Here is a 22,277-nt window from a genome sequence, read left to right as displayed (position 1 = left end):
TTAAAAGCATTGCTCAATGAATGATGAGACTAAAGGAATACAAGGCAAAGACGAACAGCAACATCAAGTGTAAATAATGATCTAGTGTTATTAACTAAAATTTGTTCAGTTGCACCTACTAAAATATTATAGCAGCAGATATGAATGAATTCTCAACTAGAGGAAAATAAAAAAATGGAAGGACTTAGGCCCTGATCCTGCTATGCAATGCACACGGGCAAGCCTCCACACCCATGTGGAGCCCCACTGAAATCATGAAGGATTTTTTTCCCCCCTCAAGGAGAGGGACAGAATCTTCTGTTTCCAAAATCCTCCTGTTGTTTTGAGTGTTGTGCAGGGTGGGCTTCTTGAATCAACTGTGGTGGGAGGAGGGGAAGTAAGCCATTCAGAAGTCAGGGAGAGGAAAAAGAAAACCTAACAACTTAGCAGAAAAGTGATCTGATTCTCATCTTTAAGGGGGGTGGGTGGAGGGCGGGGAATCAGTGGCATTAACAAACTGATGCTCCAAACAAGGTAAAAAAGTGAGTGGAAATTCTTGGGGTTCTCTCTTTAGGTAATTTAGAAACATTGCCAGCACCTTTCAAAGCACCATTTGTCTGATATTGGCCATTAAAACATATGCTTATGAAATTTGAAATTTAATGTTATCCTATGAAATCAGACCGTTATCTCTACACAAAACTGCACTTTTTTTCTATTAACCTCCCCTACACCCCATCCTAGAGATTGCACCCTTCCAACTTTCCATATCACTAGCGCTCTGACAGTGTAAACACTTAGTTTATACTTCAATTTGGAACATCCAAGAGGAAAGGAAATTGCAAGTAAATTTTGATCACAAAAAGAAAATCCAATTTCCACTACTGTACACCGAAACAGTTTTTTCTTATAAACTTTATAGTTCTTGGCATTGTCATACTGAGATATTTTACCTTCTCCTTTTACTTAATTTTTCCTTTTTCTATGCCCAGGCAATAAAGTATTTAAAATACCAAAACCAGTTCAAACCACCTTTGATACACTAAATTTTGGAAGAATTTTCCATGTAAAGCAACAAGTAACGTGGATTAGTTCTGCAATTACTGACATGGACTTCCTTCCCTCTTGTACCACTGTCTACCGCTTTCCTCCAGCAGCAACTGGGATTCCTGACATTTTTATTAAAATATATTCATAAATATGTTGCAGTGTTTATCAGTGTCCAATTCATTTTTAAAACTTAACATTCCTTGTTTGAACTATGTATTTTGGAAGCTTCTGTTTGACAATTGTTAGCATTTGAAACTTCTTTATTTCCTTGCAAATGCCTAAGAGCATGAGGGAACAGTGAAGTTACTTTTAAGAAGCCTTACTTCCAACACTACTTACGTTCTATGTTGAAAGATGCTATAGAAATACCTTAAATTAGATTGATGTGAGATTTAGTCTACACAATATCAAGTTTGTTTACAGTTTTAGTTATACCTTTTGTTCTTATAAATTATAATACTTATTTTATTAGCATGCCCAGATGTCTACAAGTTATTGAACTTTTAACATGCTACCTATGTCACCTCTTCACAACTCTCAGATAGCAAATAAGGTTTGCTTTTTAATGACACGATGACTGCTAGTCATCGAAGAGTACACACCTCATAATTGCAAAGGTTATAATGGCAAAGTGCCTCTCAGTTTTTAAAGGCAGTTACTATTTTTAGATTCAGTAGGACCAAACTGGGATGGTCAGGATTCTATGAACGCCGTCATTTTGGACCACCTATTTGTGAGTCCCAAGTTTCTCTCCCTCCCTGCGGTTATGGTTGTTGTACTGGCACTATGGGCTTTTTCCAAACAACTTCAAAATAAACTGAGCAAACATCTTAACCACAGAGAATCTTGGAGATGATAAACTCAAGTTAAAAAATTATGAATAGATAAGGTCATCTTAAATGATATACTTATGGTCCTGAGACTACAGTAGAACCTCAGAGTTATGAACACCAGGGTTACTAGGGTCAGGGTTACTGATCGGTAACATACCTCATCTGGAACCGGAAGTACTTAATCAGACAGCAGCAGAGACAAAAAAAGAAAAAAGAAAAAGAAAAAAGAAAATACAGCGCTGGACTGTGCTAAATGTAAAGTACTAAAAAAGGGAACATTAAAAAAAAGGGCTTGACAATGGAAGAAAACTGTTTCTGTGCTTGTTTCAATTAAATTAAGATGGTTAAAAGCAGCATTTTCTTCTGCATAGTAAAGTTTCAAAGCTGTAGCATGTCAACGTTCAGTTGTAAACTTTTGAAAGAACTATAACGCTTTGTTCCGAGTTACGAACATTTCAGAATTATGAACAACCTCCATTCCCGAGGGTTTTCGTAACTGAGGTTCTACTATACCTGCTAATGCTTACCTGTCAGATATTAGTGCAGAACTGAAAAGCTTTTCTAGTTGAAACAGACTAATATGTTGCTTACCATATCACTTTTATGAAACAAAGGGCTTGTCCACATGGTGCGGTAATGTGCACTATGAGGCCATGATTTCTAAAGTGCACTAATGTGTTGTGCATTCATTGGTCTGTATAGCTCCTGCTGGTGTGCACTAAAGGTTCGTGAATGTGTGACAGGTAAGGATTAGCATGGAGTCTCAGCACCACAAGTATATAATTTAAGACAGACTTAACTATTCAATATTTTTAAAATTGAATTGCCCTAGTTATAAGAAAGTGGTTAGTTCAGTAATTAGGTCAGTAAAGTAACCACACTGTGAAGAGGCTTTATAAATAATAGCAGCCCCCGCCTACTCTTGGAAATGATACTGCTACTAGCCACTGTATGTTGAAATACAAGCCTAGAAATGGCTAAAATAAATTGAAGTAAAAACTAACTTAATGCAAAAGAGAGTTAGCTGAAGGCAGCTATTGTCTAATCCCTCGTCCCACTTGTATATTCTACTTTTTAAAATATAAAATAAACCTGAAAATACCTTTGCCTATTAAAAGTTATGGTAGTTTTCCAGCAAAAATTACAAATATTTATAATACACTTTGGAGCTGTATGAACCTCTAAAGTAGCATATGTGTACCACTGCAACTATTTTTTTTAATAGAATAACCAAATAAACACAAACATAATACATGGCTATAAGCACAATTCAGACAGATTACTAGGCAAGCTTAATTAGCCAGTTATGCTTACAGCTGCATGGATATTATAAATAAAATATGCAGCACCACCCTTTCTCTGCTTATTGTGTCCATTTTCTGCCCTCTTCACTTGGTGTAAACAGAAATGTTGTTGCCACTCGTATAATGAATGTAATGATCAGGAAATAGTATCTGAAATTATTTCCAGCTATAATACTACAAATAAATAGTAAGTGAAGTACATGGCTTGTGTGATTTGGCTTAGAGATTAGTATGATACACAAAAAGTAAAACTACAGATAAAGTTCATTTACATAGACAGGAATAAACTCTTAATTATTGTCTGACATTGTCTTAGGTGGAGATACTATGTAAATAACCGATTTGCAGGGATATCACACCACATACTATTATTTTTAATCACTTTAAAATAAATTATTTAATGTGTCATAAAGCAAGTCCTTTAAGAAGTTAAATGCAGTTTATGAGAATTTATATAGACTTAAATTGCTGTACTCCTTCCTATAAAAGTATAAACTTCCTTGCTTTTTTTAAACTGTCAATTACTTGTTCTCAGTTTACAATAAAACAAAAGGCAACAGAATGGCAAACTGGAAGTTAAACAAATAAATCCCACTAAATATCCCTTTTTACTTTTCTGAGAGTAACTGCAGTTATATTAAGTATTAATGAAGATGGTCAGTTTAATATTGTACACATTACAGAAATCAGGTGAAAGGAAAAGGTATTCCTGAGAGTAGGGGAGCAGTCTATAACCCTTTTGTTCAATAGGATGGCCAGCAAAACAGCTGAAGAGGACTTCTAGAAAACATTACTAATGTGGTTTTGACAAGGCTAATAATATAAGGGTCTCAGCCTGCTTGAGAGTCACTGGAGAATAAACAGGTTGTGAGGCTTAACAAATAAATAAATAAAACGAATAGGTGTCCACTTTGTCTCGTTATTTGAGCTCATTTGTTAGTCAAGTGTTAAATGAGTCATCAACCTGGAGAGGGGGGGTGGGGCAGGATCTGACAGCCAAAGAACTCCCTAAGCAGTAGGAAAATCATGAATGAACTAAAATAACGAACTAGATGTGATAACAGGGTGTGACGGGGCAGCTGACCCTCACTGGCTGGCAAAGGGTTAACAGCAGCCCTTGGATCGACTGTGCAGAACCCAGCCAATCAGAGGAAGGCTTAGAAGCAGCCAATCATGGCCAGGCTGAGCCCTATAAGAAGGGCTGCAGGGCAGAGAGGAGCTGTGTCTCTCTCTGGAGCTTGAGGGAGAAGGACTGGCTGCCTATAGAGAGAAGTACCTGGGACAGAGCAGTGCTGAGCAGGGCAGGGAGCAAGTGGAGCTCCAGCCTGGCTGGCTCCCACCCAGACAGTGGTCTTGATATAGGGTCTGAGTAGGTGCTGGGGCTATGGGGAAGTGGCTCAGGGAAAGCAGGCATTGGCAGAGGGGAAGGAGAGGCAATGAGCAGCTGCCAGCTACAGGGTCCCTCAATCGGGATCCAGAGTAGCGGGCAGGCCTGGAACTCCCTCTTTGCCCCACTGGTTGCCAAAGGAAGTGGCCCAGCAAAGGACTGCAGTTTGTCCCTGAGCGAGGGGCTGGACTAGGGGTTGCAGTTTGCCACTGCGGCGAGAGGCCGGGTGAAGGACTGTCGGTTCCCCCAGAAGGCAGGAGACAGTGGAGTTGGGGCACAGCTGGAGGGCCATGCCCTGAGGAGGAGGCTGTGGTCCGGCAGCAACGTGGGTCCCCACACACAGCGGAGATGGTGGAGAAGCAGTGATGGAGAGTGAGACAGCACAAGAGGTGCCCTGCTGATGAACAGAGCTAATTCTTGGAGCAACCAGCAGGAGGTGCCACGGTGGTGAGCACGACCTGTTACATGGCGATTGAACTGTTTATAGATTTAAAAGAGAAAGATCACTTAAAGATTTGGGTGTGACATGAGTCTCCTATTCAAGGGTCTGATCTTGCCCTTAGTATAGTAATTGAGCAGAATGAATCCCTAAAGCAGCACTTCACAAGCTGCATACAGGGGAACAGGACCCCACACCTCTCAGGAGACTAATTCAGGATATCAGGGTGAGGGGGAACACGTCAGGAACTGGTTCCACCACAAACTCAGTGCAAATGGACTATGTCTCTGGGTGAAGTGGTGGGTGACTCCTTGAAAGCAATCTACCTTCCCTCCCAGCTGTGGAAGTGGCATCTAATATAGCTGGCTGCGAGTAGCTCACATGAACAGGAGCAGCTCATATGGAAGGGCTCAGACAGTAGGATGATGGGAGACCATGTAGGTACTCCGAGAGAGAGAGATAAGGCTGCAGGCTCAGGCAGCAGCCCAAAGATTCCTTGCTTTGCTTAAGTGGCAGTAATGGACACCTAACCCTAGCAACCTTCTGATGAGTGGGGGAATGAAAATAGAACTAAGAGGGAAAGCAGGAGAGAGAAGGAGGGAAGTAGAAGAGTCAGCAAAAATATATATAAAAGAACAAAAAAGAATAAGGAAGAAAAGGGGGCGGGGGATGGATAAACTTCAAATAGAAAAGGAAAAAGATGCTACAGGGGAAATAAAGAAAATGCGAGCTGAGGGAGAAAATTGACAGAAAAAAGAAAACACAGCGGCACCTATCTCTTAACATGGTATGAGGCGATGTGGGGGTATTGATCTGCCAGTCCATCCCAAGCAGGAAGCCCCCAACAAAAAAAAGAGGTTTGGCTACCTTGCAAGGGCAGCACTGTACATATTTGTTAAATTGGATGCAGCATTTCTTGTTTAGTATTTCTAATTTGCTGTTATGATATGTCAGTACAAGTGATAATTTCCCTTTCATAAACAGTCTGGGGACTGTGTGACTCAAGGGATATGTCTACACTGCAATGCATTCCCGAGGTTCGAACACAGGCTCAAGCCTAACCACCCCCATTTCATCTACAAATTGTGCTACCTCAGACTCGGCCACAAGGTCCCAGGACTCACAGGGATGGAAGGTCTGACCCTGAGTCAAGCTGGACCCAGAGTTCAAGTCCTATTGATTTGCAGTGTAGACACAGTTCCACTGGATTTGTGCTCTGGGAGTCCACCAAAAGAACCCCACAATGTCATGAGCCTACCTTCTTTGTCCTCTGGACAGTGAAGTTTGGTGGACTGTCAAGGCTTCCCATACTGCACCATAAACAGAGGGCTAGACTGGCCCATGTTTTGGGAAGGCACTAGGAGTTTGGGATATGGGTGGTTGGAGTTGGGCCTATATGATGCAGTGCAGACACTGAAGCCCCAGCTTGGGACCCAAGGTTCAGTAATTCCTAACCTGGGGTTACAAATGAGTATAAATGCTCAAGCCCCAAGTTAACCATCTCAGACTCTGCTAACTTGAGTTCTACTACCCCTGGTCTTACATTGCAGTGTGGACATACCCAAGGGGGACAGAAGACTAAGCATTAATAATTGTGAAATAATCTGAAAGTTAAGCTTCTTCACAGAGGACTGAGTTATGAGAGTTTTTCACTGTTTTTCTCTCTCAGTATTTTCCCTTCCTCTCCAACTCTCACTGAAGTCCATAGTAATCCTTTCAATGCTTTCACAAGAAGTAGAACTCCCCCACCCTTCTACAGCATACCAGACCATTCTACGACAAGTGCACCTGTAATTTAAGAACACACCATCGGGCCAAGCAGATCTGTCTGTTTAAATCAGCAACAATGGTGAAACTAATTTTAATGTGCTTCTTCCACTAATTGGCAGTTTATTTTTTATCCCCTCCTATTTTTGCCATTCTAACAGGAAGCCCATGTAGCCTATCATTCACCCAATCACAAGCATATATCTGCAAGTCAAAAATCAGTACTATGTGGAAAACACAGCAAAATATTTGTTTTTGTTGGGGCTTCACATTGAAACATTGAATTATAAAAACCACATTTCATGATGAAGGGTTTAATATCTTTTCTTACATATTATATGTTTGGGCAGAATTAATCAATGAATGACACAGCTCATGTCTAGACATTAAACATACTTCTGTGTGTTTTAAGAAAAGAGGAAAATTTAAGGAATGCCAGTTGGTTAAAATCACAAAATCTGACCAGCTGTAATGTGAATCTGTTCAAAGGAAGAACTATCATCAATCATTGCTGAGCAAGAGAAATCAAATTATCTTAATGAATACAGGAGGAATAATATAATATTTATACATGTATATTATATTTAATAACATACATAAATATAAAACTAGTATTAAATGATCCTTTAAACTCTGGCACATTACTTTGAAAAACAAAACAGATAAAACTGACAAAAATGGAGCTATGTATTTTTAAACCAATAAATCATGATTCCATTATTTTACCTGAAACTCTTTTGAGTTACCCAAAGTAATGTGAAATAAAGTCACATCTGCACTCCTAGCTGGGAGTTTTGGGTGTTCAGTATCTCTGAAAATCAGACCAAGGTGCCCAAATAATTGAGGCACCAAAATCAGAGGCAATTGCCATAAAATTTGACCATTATCTTTCATTAAAAACGTAATTTGTTATTCAGTAATTGTAGGGAATACAAACACACAACTAAACACAGTATTTTACACATTTAAAATGTTTTCTCCATAAGCTCACAAAAATAACTTCCATCTCCACTGAAGCAAACAAGGACTGGGAGGATAAAGGCTGCTATTATCACCACTTACCCCTATGCTCCCCTCTGTGACTCAGCTCAGAGGAGGAGGTAGGGCACCAGTGCTCTAAAACCCAAAGATATGTTAGAAGCCAACACAGCATGTTTTCCTCTTTCTTGAGCCCATGCAATTCTCTCTACACCTGCTCCATGCTGTCAGGGCTCTGCTGGCATTCAATGTGTGTGTGTGTGTGGGGTGGGGGCACAGTCTCTTCAGGACTTCATGAATTTCTGAGCAGAATCTACTGCTCCCCCTCCACAACTCTTACTGTGAATCAACAGGACTGTGCATTCCCTTCTTTCCACAACTGCTACTAGTCAGGAGATGACACTATTCCTGTTCAACAGTTCATAAAATTTAGTGCACACATAGTTAAAGTAATGTAGAGGTTAGACAGTCCATTACATCTAGTTACATTTTACAAAACTGACCATTTCACAGTATATCATGTTTTTTTATATAATGAAAATTGACACATTTGCAACATTTATCTAGATGGTATATACTATAAGCTGAATTTTAAATATGTACACAATATATTTTATTAAATCAATAAAAGACTATGGTCAAAAAGCATTTGTCTGTCTAGGCCAATGGAGTTTGTCTCCAATCTTAAAATTGCTGATGCAGATAGCCTGCTTTTTAATTTCTTTAAGGATCTACTGCTGGAAGGCATGCTGTTACTTCTACATCCTCAGTTGTTGGTTCATCTGAATATGACAACACCACAGACTGCACTCTGTAGCCAAGAGGAGAAAATCTAATTTTATGTCCCGGGAAACAGCATGTGCAGAAGAGCAACAGAGGGTACATATTTTTTTCTTTCAGGAACAGGAATTCTGACAGAGGACCTTGCAAGGAAGACACACACGATTTTCTCATACTCTGTGGACACCAACACTATCTTCCCTGCCACTAAGGCCTGTAATCTGTGTATCCTCTTTCTCTTGTCCCTCTGCCTAAACCATATCTACTTTGACAGCTCTTCCTGAAAAACATCTCTAAGATCCATCCTCTCTGTTCATCCTGCTAAAACTCTGGTACAAGCCCTCATTAGCTTATATCTTGACAATGGCAACTGCCTCCTTTCTGGTCTTAACAAATGCCATTTTGATGTCCTTAAATCCATTCAAAATGCTGCTGCACAAATGCAAAACTCATCATTTTGGCCACATCACAACATTCTTTGCATCCCTCCACTTGGCTCCCTTTCCCCCCTTCACTTATGCACAAACTACCATATACAGCTTTGAGAGAGAAGGGAAGTATATAGAGCAGTCAAACTCCGACTTCACTCTGCGAATGATGCCAGCCTTTCATGTCCTTTGGTCAAATTTTCCCACAAGCATCTTCACCTGTTTTCTAGGCTGCCCCTTATGTCTGGGAGGAATGCCTTGAAAAAAATCGCCAAAGCAATCTAATTATCATCTTTCAAATCTCTCCTTAAAACTCACTTAGGTTGTGATGCCTCTAAAACACTTTATAATGGGTAACTACTGGTGTATCTCAGCTGCTGCTTATTACACTAAGCGAAATCCCATTTTTTGTCTCCACTTGTTGCCTCCCATCATATACTTAGATAAGATATTTGGGGCAGAGACCATCATGTGTGTGTCAGTGTTGTGCCTAGCATAATGGGTTCTACCATAATACAAACAATAATCACCACAGTCACAAAGACAGCAACAAGTGGAACCTCACCCTGATTGCCATCCATTGTTTTGGATAATGTATGAACAACATGGAAGAGATTAGAAGTAAGAGAATGTGTCTCTGAAGCTTATATGGGGAGGGGGGGAGTTGAAGAAAAGTTGGGAAGAGAGAAGGTTACCCCAGTAATGAGAAGAGGGTCACTAACACTTCCTTTTTTACAGTAGAACATATGGCAGTGACACTGTTATTCGTACTGTTCAAACCAATAAGGAAGAGCCCTCAAGACTCATGAGGAAATAGTAATATTTAGTTTAAATGTGATTTGCAATGAACAGTCTTCTAAAAACTGTAAGGAGGCCAGATTCCAGTAATATTGCGAAACTATATGTGGCATTCATGAGACAATGTGTTATGCTGTCGTTAATACACTGACTATGTGGAAGGTCTAATGAAATGCCAATCAGATTATTAACAACAGCAGTATTTCAGTAATCAAGGATCAAAGTCTGATTGCGCTATCGGTGGGATGAACACATGGTGAGTGACATTGAAATGATTTGCCTACAAACTGCACATAATATTGAAAATAATATTAACTATTTTCCCATCAGAAGCTGATAAATAAGATATCCATAGTTTATTCTGAACACCATGATAGTATAAAAGTATCATAAGATATCATTCATTTTTTACAAACCTGTAATAACTATTAACATCATACGGCTTAAAGCCATATCACCTTGCACTGTCATTCCAATAATTCTCACAAGCTAAGCAGAATCTAGCTTTGGGATTCTTTGGATGAGATGTAAACCCGACGTCCTGATCACTTGGCCCTGAATACAAGAATCCCAGGGCTTTTTTTGTCTGGTGTTACACTTGGTATGCTTCCTGGGAAAATTACAACTTGAATAATCAACTTCAGCCTACTTAAATTCTCACTGAAGTCTCATCTGGCTCTTGTTCTAAATGAATATGTAGTACAGCTCAGTGCTAATTAGCAACTTCCCTGTTCCATTCGACTGGTGCTGGGTGGGTGTCACAGATTAGATAGGATGTCTGGGAGAAATAGTTTGTATAGTCAGTTAAAATGTTAAATGCTTTTGGCTCTATATAGAAGTAAGATCCCCATCATCATATTAAATTTAATTGTTTTAAAAAAATTGACTTTTGAGAAACATGTAAAGGATTTTACTTGCAATCTTTTTGTAGTAAGATAATATTTTAAAAAATAAAACATGTACACTACCATTGTGCTTGTTTCATGGGTGAAACTCCAGGAAGATAACTTGCTAATGCTCAGCTAGGACAAGGACTAGTGTTTTTAGTGAAACTGAAAAACATACTGGTCATAGAATTGGACAGTTTAAGGCCAGAAGGGACCACCAAATCATCCAGTCTGACCTCCTGTGTATCTCAGGTGGCCAACGTCCCCCAGCCCCTGCACACTAATTCAAGAACCAAAATTAGACCAAAGTATTACAGCCCATAGAAGACTAAATTATTATATGCCAGAGGCAGAGAATAAAAGGGACTGAGATGCACCAGGGATCAAGGCCTCCTGCAATGGCAGGGCAACGATTAAATGAGATATATCCAGATACTCCCACAAGTGACCCGGACTTTCACAGCGCAGAAGGTGGCAAAAAACCCTGATAATTCCTTCCCACTCCCACATATGGCATTCAGTTAGACCCTGAGCATGTGAGCAAGAACGAGCCAGCCAAGCATGGAAGAAAGAATGCTTGGTGCTACCTCAGAGCATCGGCCCACCCTGTCCATTGTCCCATTTCCAGCTGTGATCATCTCTGATGTTTCAGAGGAAGGAGACAAAAAAAGAAGTAAAAAAAAGAAATCAGAATATGGGTTTTTGCAGGGGGATGGAGGGGGAGGAGGGCGAAATCCCTTTCTGACTGTTGCAGGTGACTGGCTGAAGCCCTGATGCATGAGCTTTACGAATGCAAGACATAAGCCAGAAGGGACAACCAGGGCTGCCCTGCACCATCATAAACAACCCTGACATACAATCCCACACATATATTTTTCCAGCTCTCTCTTGAAACTAATTGTTTCCCCCCCACAACTATTGGGAGGCTGTTCCAGAACCTAACTCCTCTGAGGATTAGAAATTTACTAATTTTCAGCCTGAGTTTATACCCATTTGTTCTTGTGCATGCCAACATTGTTCTTTAGTTTGAATAGCTCTTTACCTTTCCTGGTGTTTACCCCTGATGTATTTATTGAGAGCAATCATATCGCCTCGCAGCCTTCATTTTGCTAGGCTGAGCCTGTGATGGGATTGGGTTTACTGGTGATACCACTTAGCGGTTAGGTCTCTGGATTACAACGCTCCCCTGTCTCTAGCATCCTCTACCAGTGGTCACTCTGGTGTGGTGGGCAGTCCCTCTTTTGGTAGATAGTAACTTGGCCCTCTAGCCAGTTCATTGTTGAAGTCCACCACTTTCCTGCGTCAGAGAGTTCAACAAAATATAGAAGTCCAACGTCCTGCAAAAAGGAATGTCCAGCCCAACTCCGGACCCTCAAAGCCCCCTTACTTTAGGGCTTACAATGTCTTCACTCTCCTTAACTCAAGGTCAGGAGTTATGCCACCCTCGTGGTTGGCTTATAGGGGAAGCCTGGACTCTCCCTCTCTACCAGGCTTCGACCCAGGGTTCCTACAAGTGGCAGCAATGGAGCACTCCTGGGTGCTTGATAAGTTTTCCTCCCAGGGCCCATCCTACCACTTATTTTCCCAGTCTAGGGTATGGTCACAGTCTCACAAACAATCCAAGAAAAGACAGTGCAAAGGGTTTCTTAATCCTGAAGGACAAACTATCCCTCCTCCAGGATCCAGGGTAGCTGTTGCTTGCGGACCGCCCCTTACCTGCAGCAAGGATTCCAGCTGTACCTTCACTCAGGAGCAGTCCATTTCCCTATCTTATCTACTGTCCCGCTTGGACTCCCTGTTTCTGAGCTGTCTGGCTGTCTTTTAAATTCCTCCTCCAGCTGGAGCAGGCTCCGCAGGTGCAGTGGGGCAACCCCTTCTATCCCAATGGGGTGTTTATATACCCTCCCACAAAGCCAAGCTATTCCAGTCTCCTCTCATAAAATAGATCATTCATTCCCCATTTCCCTGATCATCTTAATAACTCTCCTGTACACCTGTTTCAGTTTAATTTAATCTTCCCTGGACATGGTTGATCACAATTGTACACAATATTCCAAATGAGGTCTTACCAGTGTCTGATACAATGGTATTAACATATTGGAATCCTAGACTGCACTTTTTTTAATTTTTATACTAATTATAATCAATAAAACATGTACACTACCATTGTGTAATCAATCACAATTTTAGATGGTGACAGAAAAAAACTCAGGGCAAAGTCTTCACATTTGGGTTCCAAAAGCTGGACAATGAAATCCACATTTACGCACCTACATAACTGGACTAAATAAATGTTTAAATAAATAAATAAAGGTGCCTAAATAAATATTTAAGTGTCTAATTGTTGACACCCAAGTTTTAAAATATTGATATAAAAGCTAGTTATTCTGCTTCTACAATATTTCCTCCCTAGACACAAGAAGAATTTGTGACTGATAAATGTCTCTTTTTAACATTTTAATTATAAACATGTTGAAATGCAAAACAAATCGTGCATCGAATTAATTAGCTTTACCCAGCTACAGAAGACAGCTGTCCATTCCTATCATACTAAGGTTATTAAAGTCTACCGTTGCAGTAAAAACAAAACTAAAAAAGTCTACTTCACAATGTACAGTGATTGCTACTTAAATGTCTTTCAACCTTTTATTCCTGGACAGCGGTTGGTGAAGTGTCAGCCTCACACTTTGTAAAACAGAACCTTTAAAGGGTCATGACTTTACAAGATGATGAAAACAGTTTTTCCATCATTCTAATTTAGTTATTTCATGAGGCTCTTCATTTCAGCAGCACATTGTCTTGATGAATCACCCAGGTTTTAAATTAAAAAAAAAACCCCAAACAAACCTTTTCAAGGTTAATGATATTCTAATAAAATAATTATCAATGCGAATTTGAAGTGTGTACAAATTTAAAACCTGATGCTTTGTGTTCTACTGGCTACTGCTTTATATTCACGAACAGGAATAAATATCACATCAGACCCATTAGCAGAATGGATCAGACATCTATATTACCTTTTTATTTGTAAACAGAATGACAATGCGCTAACATTTTGACAGTATCTTAGCAATGAAACAGGGAAAATGATGGTGGATAGTTTTACTTATAAACAAAAATAGCTTGAATAATATATTAAAGATAGTTGAGAAGTTCTGTTAAGATGTCTAATGCAATGTTTATGCCTTTACATGGGTATTTAAACCAGTTTCTTTGAAGGGGCTATTGGTATGCAGTCAGAATCGTGGTACTATATAAATTAAAAAGGAAAGGATGTGTGGCCTCGATCTTTTTTTTTTGTACATTAATTTATATTCCCCGTGACTAGCAATGGAATGATAATACAAGGACATGATTCAACAGAAAATACATCCAGCTATTGTATTGTGGAAGTCTATGGAAGTCTGCTAAATGCCAATTGATTTTATATAGTTTCAGATGTATAACCTGTCAAATCAGCCACAAGAAAATATAAAAGATACCCTTGTAAATGTTACATGATGTAAACATTTTAATTGATTTTTTATGCTGTTAAATGAATGATCCAGAATGCTATGCTATTTAAGTTTTTAAAAACTGTATTATCGATAATTAACACCAGATTTGAAGAATAGTCATAGGGCTTAAATATATTTGGGAATTTATGATTTTTCTGGCATGTCTTTAAAAGTTGACTTTTACCTGTTCAATACCAACTAGTCAATCTAACAATTCACTGTGATTTAGAGCAAAATGAACAACCTAAGCACCGGTGCATTGCTCACCAATATGTTCTCCAGAAGTATGTTTTCTTATTTTACTGAGTTGAATTTGGAATATGCACCCAGATTTACATTTTGCACTGAAAATGAGCTATACGTTTTTTCTGAAGTCTGAATGTACTACACCCATTCAGTACTTTTTCAATGCAAAAATATGTGGTCACCGTGCAGTATTTGCATACAACAGATTTTTTCCTCTCTTTTTAAAAAAGGATTCAGCCTCTCTCTTTTTTTTTTTTAAATCAGGCTCAGAGCTGTGGGGTTTCTATTTTATTTTATTTTTTTACTCAAACTAATAAAATCAGGAGACTGTGGTGAGATCTAGCGGCATGCAGTTTGATGTCCTCAGCAGGATACCAACAGCCAGAAATGGTGCTGTAAATTCAATGTGGGGCTTCAACACTGTGCTAAGTGTGGCCCGAATCTCAGGGGCTTCCCTTTGATGCAAGTGCAGTATATTAACTGGAAAAGCATTCACTTTTATTTGTCTCTACTGTCTGCGACAGCAATATCGCCTCATTTAGACTAGTTCAACATGAAAATACACAGAGAAGCAATCTGTTACAAATTAGCATAGCTCCCCTTTCATTTTACTAGCTAGTAATTGGAAGGGGTTAAGAAAGTGTAATTTATCAGATTAAATGTGTTTATCTTTGTGTGGGGACAGCATGCCTTTGGTGAATTTTCCTGCGTACCCTGAGGGAATAATCTTTCCTTGATGCCCATTTGATCTGAAAGAAAACAATGACGCCTGTGAAATATGGGAGTATAATTTGTTCGGTTGAGAAGGAACAGTTTCCCAGACATCTGAAATAGTATTAATGACTTTATTAGAACCTTACCTTTCTTTGGAAATGTTTTTATTCTCTCGTTTCCAAATGGTCTTGAAGTCGCTGCAGAACTCATACCACACAGTGAAAATGTAGTTTGGTGTGATCTCCTTCTCACCAGACTTTGGCTTTATCCCAAAGAATCCCACTGTTTCTTCAAAGCTACAGGGGAAAAAAAACTGTCAACACGTAAAACCCATTGGGGAAGCTTAGTTTCCCTGAGGGCTGGTTCCTGACTCAGTAGCCAAGGCTGATAATTACCATAACTTCCCCTTAACTTTGGAAACCATAGCAGCAATTCATGCCAAGTGTAACTAACCTTCCAACACCTACTTTTTTCTCCTAGGAGGATAATTTTTGTGTGTGTGAATAAGACACCATTGACGTATGTCATGTATGGAAAGCAAAGGCACTCATTTTTAATAATCATAATTTATTTACCTGAATTTCAAGATAAACTTATTAACGAACATTTTTATTCTGCAAAGCTGAAAGGAGAGCTATTTTGGTGTTATTTTTCTGATTAAAGGCCAACAGGAGAGTTGTATGCCAAACCATAAATAATTATCAGCAAAAAGGAAATCAAGTGTCACATGATCTCTAGTTTAGAGACTTTCAGGTAGTGATGGAGCTCAGTGCAGCAGCACAAATGCCACAGTCAGTGCCAATAGCTAGTTTGCAAAGAGATAACACAATGAAAGTGATTCATACCTTCCCAGGGGGCTAGTAAGCTGATAAAAGCAGTAATAACAGGCTAGTTTTATTGCCAGTGTTGTAATACTTTACTATTCTATATTACAGCTAAAGCATTTTTGCAGTGTATCTGAGTATTTCTAAAACACTCTTTTCATGTTGAACAGTTTTGTGGTATTTTAAATTATTGTGCAATATGCATTTGAACCATTATTGTATCACATTTCATAGATAAACAGGTAATTGATTCCATGATCATGGTTATGAGATGTCCAACCTGAAATAATAGAATCTACAAATTCTTTTTGCTTTTGTTAAGGTTGAATCAGTTTTCTTTCCAAATTAAAAATATCTGTCAGGGTAGTTTTGCTGATAATGATTAAAAACAATGTCATGGCTTAACAGTAAAGGCAACATAAGAAAATCTTTCAAGAGAATTCACTTTTCTTGAAACTCCAACTACATTTGGGGAAAGGGAAGTAATGTGCTTGTTAACATCTATCAATGGTTCTTAATTCTTGAATACAGGAAGCTAAACTCTTGAAAACAAAAGGTTTTTTTAAAAATTGTACATGGTCTACAAACAATAAAATTTAAGTTCAACAAATGGCCTTCAACTCATATTTGGGCAGATATCTCATCCCGTATTAGCGGATTCATTTACATAGATCCACATTATGGGATAGATTCACAAAAGGATTTAGGTGTCTAACTGACACTTTAGACACCTAAATCCCAGAATCAGGTCCCACTGGAATTCACAAATCCCTCATTCAGCTGCCACCAAATCCTGTAGGTGCCTAAACTCACAAAGCGCCTATATGTTTGTATTAAAAGTTCCCTGGGCACCTATGTTTCTGTCGATGAGCATGACATACAACTCCACACCAGGTGTCCAGACACACATGTGCCAGAGTGATTTACAAACTGGGGAAAGACAGGCATTTCTCTGTCTAACTCACTTCCAGGGTCCGATCTGGGAGACAAACTCTTAGCACATTTACTGGTTTGGGCCCCTATAGGTGGGCATACACTAAACAGCCTTCCCCAACCTCAGGATTTCTTGCAGTAACAGCATAGGTACCTAACTCCAATAGAGGGTTTACAACTGAGAATCCCAAGGGCCTCCCTGAAGCTTGGATGTAGATGTTTATCTCCAAAAGAAGGATGGGGCTTAGCACTCACTCCTTGTCTTGGCATCTCCCATTGGCTAGTTTAGGTGAAGAGCTGCCTAGCATGCTGGATTTTGTCAATCTCATTCTGATGCACCTTACTCCCTCTATTCATTGTATAGGGAGCCTAGAGGCCTAATCCAGGCTTTGAGAATTAGGCATGGTGATGCTGAGTGTTGCCACACCTAAATTTTTTGTGTATCTAGCCCCATGTGTATCTAGCCCCGTATGTTTATATGGAAATTCGATGGTTAAGGTTGAGTTTTGCACTTAAAGCAGGGCTTTAAACACTTTGCTATGTATGAAGAATACAGAGTATCTTCCTCAAAATTACAGCAAAGCCAAAGCTAATACTGTAGCTGCTTTGCAAAATAAAGCAACTGGAAATTCAATTGAAGCGGTCAGTATACTTTGTGCTTCTCCAGAGGGGCATTGAGTAGCAAGAGCACAGTGGTGAATATGAACAAGAGTTAAAAACTAGAAAATGATTTAAGGTTAATAATTTATATCTTCAAATCATCAGAATTATGGGGGAGGGTGGGAGTGAGGGGAAACAGAAAAACAAATAGCTGATGCATCTTTAAAAATCAGTTTAACATAATCTAATAATCTAACATAATCTAAGATTCTAAAATACCTTAATAGAATTAAAAGTTGATAACATGGTATCACTACAGGGCAGAGTTAAGAAATTGGTTTGCCCTAACTGTGCATCTCCTGCTAGGGGAGCTGAGGCAGGAGCAAAAGAGGAACTGTTATAGGAAGGAGACAATTCCTTCTAAGGTTCCACCTTCATATAGCACCAGTTGCACTAACACCAGGGCCGGCTCTAAGCACCAGCGTCCCAAGCGTGTGCTTGGGGCGGCACTTTTCAAGGGGTGGCACTCTGGCTCCTCCCCCCCCCTTTTTTTTTTTTGCTTCGGCAGCAAAAAACCTGGAGCCGGCCTTGACTAAGACAGTTCCCTACCTCAGGCCACAAAGTAAATTCCCGGCCTATCCACCCACCACCACCCTCAACATTTCCACTGAATCCCCCCTCCTTCCCTTCTTCCCAATTTCATCCTCTAGCAACCTCCCTCCTACAGAGCCCTGCTCTCACCTACCTTGTGCCTTCTGCTGCCCAGTCTTCCTGCAGGCTTTTATAAATAACTATTACCCATTAAAAGTGAATAACAGATCCTTTCAACTACATCCTTTCATATCCTGGAGGATTACTTGGCACATTTTCCTACAGATTTTTAAAATAATAATAATAAAAAAAAAACCTGTTTCCCAGATAACTAAAACCAATCAGCCAATTGCAAAGTAAGGGCCAATTTATCAGTACCTCTAGCTGCTTTGCTCTGCAGCAGAATGGTGCAAAGCAGCTAGAATGTACCTGGAAATCTCACCCTAATAGTTAAAATGATTTTTGAAATGATTTAAGGCTGATATTGCATAGATTCAAATCATTACAAATATCACATGGTAGGATTTTCTTTGTTTACTGTTCATGTATGACATTTTGAATAGGTTAAAAAAATGCAAAGAAATTCTGAAACAAGAAACTGTTAAAATGGAATTAAGGTTGAAAATCCATAACAGTAATTTGTGATAAAATATATCACAGGTAAACAACTTAAACACCCAGGACTCTGCCGTGACATATATAACTAGCAATAAATCAGTACAAATAAAATTAGACTGTATAAAATTTATTATCTTAATTTTATACTTTGAAATTTTAAAGACCCTGAGCCAGACCTTTAGCTGGGGTGTACTGACATATCTCCATCGTCTTCATCAGAGCTATGCTCATTCACGCAAGCTGAGTATCTGGACCTGTTTTCTTTTTCAAGCACTATTGGTAATGGGGAATTACTATCTCTTTGCTAATTTAAATCATCTTCAATCTCCACTCTTAATATTAGGATATTGAAAAGAATAATTAACAGCTACAGATGGGAATACTTTAGTCAATACCCATCCATCATTTTTAACTCAGAGCAGCAAGGCTTTTATTTTAGAGCTACCCAGATACAACAATTTTAACAGCGAATGATTTGCTAGCGAATATAAACACCAGAAGTAGATTTGACTGCATTCTAAGAAGGAAAACAGAAAATTCTTGTGTGTAAAATTTCAGTTAGTCATGAGAGAAAAAGAAAAAGAAACACAGTAACTTTGAACAGATTTAGATGAAAGCATTTTCAAATGCTACATTTTCCAATACTGCATATCAAATATACATCTCAAGCCTGCAAGATGAGCATATCAAACAATGCACACACACGGAGGCCACAATAAAGATGAATATGCTATTTCTCATCAGGACAAAATTTAGGCTGACAGATCTACATTTGTCTTTCAGATGATATGTTAAGACAAGCTCCTAACCTCATTTAGACATTGAAGATCTGGCTGCACTTTCCCAAAGAGATAATTCTAGGCTTGGGAGTGAGACAAGAAGCATTGCAATATACTTGTGCTTTGCTGTTTGTTTGTAATAATGGTCTTGCACATACAATTTTTGGCTAATATTGTATATACTCGTTCATTATCCCGTTCGTTTATAAGCCGACCCCCCAAGATGGATAGGTAAAAATGGCAAAAACTGTAGGACCCTTTCATAAGTCGACCCTATATTTCAGGGGTTGGCAAACTTTGGCTCCCAGACCGTCAGGGTAAACCGTTGGCACGTCGGGACATTTTGTTTACCTGGAGTGTCCCAGTGGCTGCGGGTTGCCATTCTCAGCCAATGGGAGCTGCGGGAAGAGGTGTGGGCTGAGGGACGTGCTGGCTGCCACTTCCTGCAGCTCCCATTAGCTGGGAACGGTGAATTGTGGCCAGTGGGAACTGCGGGGCTCTGTGCCTGCGAACGCTCCAGATAAACAAAACGTCCTGGCCCACCAGTAGCTTACCCTGATGGGCCGGGAGCCAAAGTTTGCCGACCCCTGATTTATAATGACAATGTATTAGATATTCAATTCAATAATTCAATAAAGCTTAAAATTGTCAACTTTTGGTGTAGACCCATTGATAAGCCAACCCCCGCTCTTTGATGCTTCACTTTTTTACCAAAAAATTTGGCTTATGAACGAGTATCTACGGTACTTTTTCCAGATTAGAGATGTCATGTCTGATGTTGTGTATTACTTGGGTTTTTTATGTGTGCCCTTCAAAACGTCTGAAGAAAAGTAAATATTTTATCCTGTGTAAACTCTATTCTCCTAAACAAGTTAGAGCTTATTGAATCTTATTTGAATATTGCAAAATCCCCTCAAAGAACATGACAAGCCAAAACTGTAGTTTTTACAGATAAGAATAAATCTAACATTTTTCATGTACAAGAGCCAGACAATGTCTTCACCACAAAGCTACTAAAATTTGCCTCATTCAGCTCATTTACAAGTAGCTGTATAGCTAGCATACAGCAACATGAAAGGTAGAAGCTTCACATGAACAAAACTTAACAAATAATACAATCTGTAATCTATTTTGAAACTATCAACTTCACTGACTTTTCCTCCCTATGCCTGCCTCCCCTTACCAAAATATGACATAGATAAATGCTCTTACATTAAAAATTTTTAAATTTCACAAGCTTCTAGTATGGTCTATTTTGCAATCTAGATGATGAATGAGTAAAATGGCACCTCAATACATTTTCACTGAATAAAGCAGCGAATTATTTATTAAATTATTCTGAGAGACCAAGATTCAACTCACCGATGAAAAAAAAATTAAAACTGCATATTCAGTAGATTATTTGGTTCAAATCACTTATTTCACATCCTATTCCGCAACATGACATAAGAAAGTATGACACTGAGTACTGTTTTGAACTATAGTTGCCTTTCCTATTTAATTTCTGTTGAATTCCTAGGATCAATAACATATTTCATTTTGGTCAATTATCTGTTTGAAAGGACTGGAGAACTTACCTTTTTTGTGCATTTTCCAAAGAGCTCTCTTCTGTCTTATGTTCTTCTTTAGCTGCAAATGGAAAAATATTGATATTTTAAATAAGGGTCTGAGTATTGTACTTTGTTTTAAATTATTCTTTATAGTACACATTTTTTTATGTTCAGGTTTGATGGCTTGCATATTACAGATAACAATAAACATTTCATTATTTTTCAGCCATGGCCCATATTTTTAATAAGTGACTTTTTCAGTAGGGAATACTCAGATTTTGAAAGTAACGTTTAAAATAGTTAGTGCACCATATTTAAAGCTTAGATTATGTCACAGAGGTTGCAGAAGTCACAGAATCCGTGACTTTCAGCGACCTCCGTGATATTGGGGACCCCACAGCAGCCCAGCATCCGTGGGCGGCAGAAGGACTCCGGAGCTGCTCAGTGGCCGGAGGCCCCCGGAGCTCCCCAGACTCCACCGCTGGCAGAGCCCCCCCCCAACAGCTCCCAGCTCTGCAGGGTAGTGGGGGACCTCTCCCAGCCCTCCCAGCCACTGCAGCTCCCAGCCACTGTGGAGGCGGTGAGCGGGAGGGTGCAGCAGGGTGCTTCCATGACTTTTTGTTTATTGCCCGTGACTTGTCCATGACTTTTACTAAAAATATCCATGACAAAATCATAGCCTTAGCCATTTTATATTGCAACTTCTTCCCATGTAATGCCAATTACTATTTTTATTTCCATTTTAAAAATAACTCATTTATCTAAGTTTCCTCTATTATTAGAGACTAAAACCTGTAAGATTAATGCGACGTCTACATTGCACACCTTATAACAGCACAGCTGTGCCGCTGCAGCTGTGCTGTTGTAAGGTGCACTGTGGAGCCACTCTTTGTCACCAGGAGAGAGCTCTCCCAGTGAGAAAATAAAACCACTCCCAATGAGGGGCAGCAACTTCATCAGTGGGAGATGCTGTCCCAGAGATGAAGAGCTGTCCATACTGGCTCTTTTCGTTGGTAAAACTTTTGTCATTCGGGGTGTGTGTTTGTTTCACACCCCCAAACAACAAAAGTTTTAACGATGAAAGTGCTATGTAGATATACCCTTAATCTGTTCTTACAGGACGTACCATTGGCTGTTGCTGAATAGACACTAAAGAGTAGTTAATAACTTCATCCATTTCACACTAATATTACAGTCTGTTCAGGAAGCTGGCAAAGTGGAAATATATGTCCCCAAATTATAATGTACAGTGTATACTTGCTTTTTAAAAACCATGGCCAAGATTTTTAAAAGCG

General features: G+C 39.3%; 1 protein-coding gene across 2 annotated transcripts in view; it reads right to left on the bottom strand.

Annotated features, from left to right (window-relative positions):
* The window catches only part of LOC128836781 (formin-like), a 248,220-nt gene that overhangs the window by 4,807 nt on the left and 221,136 nt on the right, over positions 1-22,277 (bottom strand). For both annotated transcript variants that reach the window (XM_054027364.1, XM_054027365.1), the window contains 2 exons: positions 21,010-21,061; positions 15,234-15,383 (listed from right to left, as the gene is read on the bottom strand). In XM_054027364.1, the coding sequence (XP_053883339.1) occupies positions 15,234-15,383; positions 21,010-21,061 (202 nt within the window). The remainder of the gene's footprint in view (positions 1-15,233; positions 15,384-21,009; positions 21,062-22,277) is intronic.

Source organism: Malaclemys terrapin, chromosome 4 (assembly GCF_027887155.1).
Source record: "Malaclemys terrapin pileata isolate rMalTer1 chromosome 4, rMalTer1.hap1, whole genome shotgun sequence".
Taxonomy (NCBI): Eukaryota; Metazoa; Chordata; order Testudines; family Emydidae; genus Malaclemys; species Malaclemys terrapin.
This window is presented reverse-complemented; position numbering and strand designations above follow the sequence as displayed.